This window comes from Impatiens glandulifera, chromosome 3, assembly GCF_907164915.1.
Source record: "Impatiens glandulifera chromosome 3, dImpGla2.1, whole genome shotgun sequence".
NCBI lineage: Eukaryota > Viridiplantae > Streptophyta > Magnoliopsida > Ericales > Balsaminaceae > Impatiens > Impatiens glandulifera.
This window is the reverse complement of record NC_061864.1, coordinates 62,123,579-62,129,891: the sequence shown is the minus strand read 5'-3', so window position 1 is coordinate 62,129,891 and position 6,313 is coordinate 62,123,579. Positions and strand designations below refer to the sequence as shown.

General features: G+C 29.5%; 1 protein-coding gene across 1 annotated transcript; it reads left to right on the top strand.

The window, feature by feature from the left end:
- Window positions 1–1,213: 1,213 nt before the first annotated feature.
- Window positions 1,214–3,601, top strand: LOC124930582 (protein FAR-RED IMPAIRED RESPONSE 1-like). Its single transcript, XM_047470914.1, has 3 exons — window positions 1,214–3,334; window positions 3,404–3,466; window positions 3,560–3,601. Exons 1-3 carry the CDS (start codon window positions 1,214–1,216, stop codon window positions 3,599–3,601), a joined length of 2,226 nt encoding a protein of 741 aa, XP_047326870.1.
- Window positions 3,602–6,313: the final 2,712 nt, after the last annotated feature.

Genomic DNA, 6,313 nt, shown 5'->3' with positions numbered 1-6,313 from the left:
GTAGACATTGGAAGTTCGTCTTGGATCTTCTCAACTTCAATCAATATCTTATTTTGAGAAAGCAGACGATAAATGTTCGTATTGGGTATACTCGGTTCCGATATAAACTTGAAACTTTTAAAAATAAAATTAAAATTTTTATATGTATATTTCGAACTTGCAACCTAACAAAACAAGTAAAACACGTTAACCAACTAAACTAATAAGACTTTATATTTTAAATTTTACACAAAGCTTGATGAACGCGCAACATTCATAACAATATAATATATATATATATATAAATATTTAATTTGAATATGTCGGGTCGAGAGCGGTGGTTAATTTATATATATATATATATATGTAAGAATAAATGAATATTTGGTTCGAATCGTGGGTTGACCCGCCCATAAACTTGAAACGATAAAAATAAAATTAAAAATATTATATTTATGATTTGAACTTGCAACCTAACAAAATAAGTAAAACTTTTAACCAACTAAACAAATAAGACTTTATATTATAAATTATACACAAAATTGATGAACGCGCGACATTCATTATAATATATATATATATATATATATATATATATATATAACAATACTTAATCTGAATTCGTCGGGTCAAGAGCTTTGGTTAATTTGAATATATACGTGAGAGTAATGGATACTTGGGTCGGATCATTGGTTGACCCGCCCATAAAATTTAAATGGTTAAAAATAAAATAAAAATATTATATATATGTTTTAACGTGCAACCTAACAAAAACATGTAAAATATTTTAATCTACTAAGATATTAAGACTTTAAATGCTATTAAGACATTCCTAACATATATATATAATGGGAAAATGATACAGAGCGGTAAATTGGGGCGGAAAAAACGTAGGGAATGACATGATGGCATGGTTACGTGTCATTTTAATTAAATTATGTTTTTATTCTTCCGTTACTTTTTTCTCTCTCCTAAACCTTCTTTATTCTTCCGTTACTTTTTTCTCTCTTCTAAATCCGGTTATCTCTTCCTGTTTCTTTCTTTCTCCCCTATTCACGCAAAGTGATAGCTCAAATCCACAGACTCATTAAAAATCATTTTTGATTCATTCTTCGTCCGAAATCATTTTCGATCCATTCGATTCGTTCGTTCTCGCACCTCGTCGTTTATCCCTTATTTCTGACTTCCGCTTTCGACCCAACAGAAATATTCTTCCACCGATTATGCCGCTTCAATGTCTTCCGGCGCCGACCGATCAGAAAGTGTGTCATTGAATGAGAGTGATATGCAATGTTTGAGTGGTTCGTCAACAACAAATCAAGTCAAAACTCCACAACTTGGGATGCTCTTCTCATCAGAAAATGAACTGCGTGATTTTTACAAGTCCTATGCACAAGGTGTTGGTTTTGGAATTTGCAAACAAAGTTCAAAAAAAGGAAATGATGGCCAACAAAGGTATTTTTGCTTTGGATGCTCTAAACAACGTAAGTCTATTAGTAAAGGAAAAAATACTTTTTATCCTAGACCTTCTAGCAGAACAAATTGTAAAGCACGAATTAACATCATGGTTAAAAATGATGGTTTATTTGAAATTACAAGTATGCAACTTGAACACAATCATCCATTAAGTCCAAGGAAGTCAAGACACTTTAGGTGTAATAAAGTTTTAGATTCCGAAACGAAAAGAAAATTAGAGTTGAATGATCAAGCAGGAATTACATTGAGTAAGAGTTTTAAATCATTTGTTGTTGAAGCTGGTGGTTTTGAAAACTTGTCATTTGATGAGAGAAAGTGTCGAAATTATGTGATTGAGGCACGTCGATTGAGACTTGGGAATGGTGATGGAGAAGCCTTGAATAATTATTTTTCTCGTATGCAAAATAGAAATTCAAATTTCTCTTACATGATTGATGTAGATGATGATAGTCGAATAAGAAATATATTTTGGGCTGATGCAAGATGTAAGGCTACGTATGAGTATTTTTCAGATGTTATTACGTTTGATACTACTTATTTAACTAATGCATATGACATGCCTTTTGCACCATTTGTTGGAACAAATCATCATGGTGAATCTGTGTTGCTTGGATGTGGTTTGATTTCGAAAGAAGATTCACAAACTTTTATTTGGTTATTTAAATCATGGCTGACATGCATGGGAGGTCGAGCTCCACAAGGTATTATTACTGATCAATGTAAAGCCATGGAAATTGCCATTCTTGAAGTATTTCCGAACACTCATCATCGTTTATGTCTTTGGCATATCATGAAAAAAATTCCATCCAAGTTTAGTAGTTATGCTAAATACAAGTTGATAAAGAAAAATTTGAAGAATGTTGTGTACAATTCATTGACGTCTGACGAATGCGAGACTAACTGGAACAAATTCATTGAAGAATTCAATTTGGGGGGTAATGATTGGTTGAATTCTTTATATGAAATCCGTCATAAGTGGCTTCCAGCTTTTGTGAAAGATAAATTTTGGGCTGGGATGTCAACGAGTCAAAGAAGTGAGAGTATGAATGCATTTTTTGATGGATATGTTCATTCAAAAACAACGTTAAAACAATTTGTTGAACAATATGACAGTGCCATGAAAAGCAAGATTGAAAAGGAAAAAGCTTCTGATTTTATGTCTTACAATTCTTGTTTTCCGGTCATTAGTGCTTATTCAATTGAGAAACAGTTTCAGAATATCTACACCAACAAAATATTCACGATGGTTCAAAATGAAATTAGAGCTTTGATGTATTGTAACACCTCATTAATGAAACAAGAAGGGTCCACTACTGTGTTTGAAGTGGTGGAAACAGTATTTGGGAAAGGAGGCGCAGATGGAAAGGACATTCCATTTTTGGTGCACTATAATGAGTCACAGTGTGAGATGAAGTGTCTGTGTCGCCTTTTTGAATTTCGAGGAATTGTGTGTAGACATTTGATTTATGTTCTTTTCCGACTAAAAATCTCTATAGTTCCTGACAAATATATTCTAAACAGATGGAGGAAAGATGTTAATCGTGGTTATCAGGAAATCACCAATATTTATGATGACTCATATCATATTGAGGAAGATAAACGAAGAAAAAATAGACTTCAACCATTGTGGAATGAAGTCTCAGATCTTGGGTCAAAAAATGACGAAAATTTATTGATTGTAGAGGAGATGCTGAAAGAAACAAAACAGAGGTTAATGGATGTTAATAAAATCCATTCTATGGAGGGTGATGAAAGTAGAATTGCGAAGAGTTTGCACAGCCCATTGAAAGTTAGGTCTCGTGGACGTCCACCGACGAAAAGAAAACAGTCCAAACTTGAACAAATTGTAAGAAATACGGTGGCCAAACGTCGGAAAAAGGTATGAATTGTATTTTTAGTAATTATTGATTATAGTTTTTTTAATAATACTGAATTTAATATATCATAGCAAGAAGTGATATCCGTTTTGAACCATACAATTGAGACATTCGATACTCAATCCAGTCAAAATGTAAGTCATATACATTAAATTTATTCAATTTTTTATTTATCATTTTCAACTTCAATTGCCTATAATTTTATTAATCTACTCTTTTTTGGTTAGGTTGTAATAGAACCAGTTGTATGTTCTACAAATCAGAGTTGAATGTGCCCAGAATCAATTGTAATAGACTCACATATCCTCATTTGTGGAGATGTTAGTAGAATGGTGAACTCAAGTCACCTTTGTTGATTCATCTATCTTCAATTATTCATCTAACTAGGAAGTTTTTGCGATTAAATTGTAGATAATATTGTTTATGGTTTTGAATTCTTGTAAGACTGTTCTTTGTCGGATTGTTTATGTCAACATATTCTATATTGCTTCAGTAATTGGGATTGGAATGATGTAAATAGAGGTCTTTTGTCTTCTGGGATCATGGGTTCTTATATTATTTTTCTCTGTTGGTCCACCATTAAAAGGTTGATTAATTTGTTGAATGTCCATCATGACGTTAATGTTCTCGTAAGATTTGTAATTGTTTGTTTGTTGATATTGAGGTTAAGGTGCAAATAATGGGTAGTACTTTCCAAGTTTAGTAGTCATGCCAAATATAAGATGTCTTGTATTCCCCCTTAAGGACCATGTACTTTGCAATGCTATTTATCAATTGGAATCTGGAAAGCTCTACTAACAACAAGTGAGATCGATTTCAAAACAAAATTATTAAAAAAAATTTTTGTTACTGCTCCACCTTTTAACAATATATTTTCATCTCTCTTTTTACTTTATCTCTCTTGAGTTTTAACACTTGATATTGTGCTGATGCTCAGAGCTACATTGAATCCTTCAGATTGACCATGTTGACTCCTTCTCTATTATTCAAATCTTGTAGGTCTGCTTTTATTTCTCAATTTAATAATAATCTCATATAATATCAAAGGTTTAAGATGAAGTTTAACAATAGTTTTCAATTAATACATAAAAATTGAAGGAGCATCATCTTCTCAAACATATCAACACTAATGTCCTCTAATGGCAGCGGCTAAATCCTTACAGCGAATCACTTCAGATTATCAATACATTTGATACACCTTTCAAATCTATACAAAACAAAGAAAAAACAAATGATTTATATAGAAAATCCACACAAAAGCAGCTAAATCCTTATAATGAATCATTTTAGATTATCAATACATTCGATACACCTTTCAAATATACACAAAACGAACGAAAGAACAAAGAATTTATACAGAAACAATAGATCTACCAAATAAAAGTAATCTTTCTGATCGGTCGGCGCCGAAAGACATTGAAGCGGCAGAATCAGTGGATGAATATTTCTGTTGGGTCGAAAGCGGAAGTCAGAAATAAGGGATAAACGACGAGGTGCGAGAACAAACGAATCGAACGAAGAATGAATCGAAAATGATTTCGGACGAAGAATGAATCAAAAATGATTTTTAGTAAGTCTGTGGATTTGAGCTATCACTTTCCTTGAACAGGGAGAAAGAAGATAACCGGATTTAGAAGAGAGAAAAAAGTAACGGAAGAATAAAAAGGTTTAGGAGAGAGAAAAAAGTAACGGAAGAATAAAAACATAATTTAATTAAAATGACACGTAACCATGCCATGTCATTCCCTACGTTTTTTCCGCCCAAATTTACCGCTCTGTATCATTTCCCATATATAATAACCTCTAACATCATTAATAATCTCTATCATCATTAATTTTATAAAAATATTTTCTTCTTTTATTATATTTAAATATATATAAAAACTTAATCTATTAAATCAAATATTATATAATATAAATTAAAAATAAGAAAAAAGATATATAAAACACAAAAAGTTATTTTGTGTTTTTTTTTAAAAGAAATTAGTTAGGAAAAATATGATATAAATATAAAATTAAATAAATAAATATATAATATTATATAATTATTATATATTGAAAAATAAATTAAGAGATAAATATTTTAAATTAGAATAAGATATAATTTTTATTAATAAATTTATATAATATATTGAGAAAAAATAGGATATAATAATAATGTTATATATATATATTATATATATATATATATATCATTATTATTTTTATTTAATATTAGGATAAGAGATATAATTATTTTTTTTGTATGAGTATACAAAATTTATATAATATATATAGTTATTTAAAATGTAACTTTAAAAAACATATATATATACATACACAAAACTATTGAATTATTTCAACCATCATAAGTGATCTAGTGGTTAAAGTGTAAACATTTTGGTTCGAATCTCTCTAAAAGTTATTATTATATGTGAATGTGTGAACATTAGTAGATAAAGCAGAAACGAGAATGTATGTCGAAAGGTGTAATCGAATGCTGAGAATGTCGGCTTGAGTAATGAAAACATTGGAGAGAAAACCTAAAGATTCATCCACGAAGGGTGATTTAGAGCCTAAGATCATGCTGAAAGGTGTTATCGAATGTTGAGAATGTCGGCTTAAGTTAAACATTATAATAAATACTAGTAAATTTACGTGGCATGCACATGGAAAACAAAATAAATTCAACAAAAAAAAGTACAATAATTTTAAAATATGTACTCAACGTGTTTCATACTTAATAAATAAAATTAGGATAAGAAATTTAATTAATTTTGTTATATATAATGGTATATATATCATTATTAAAGAAAATTTTTTTATTTAATATTATGATAAGAGATATAATTATTTTTATTATATTTTTTAGTATGAGTATGAAAAATTTATATAATATATATAGTTATTCAAAATATAATTTATAAAATATATATACATACACAAAATTATAAAATCATTTTAACAATCATAAGTGGTCTAGTAGTTCAAGTGTTAACATT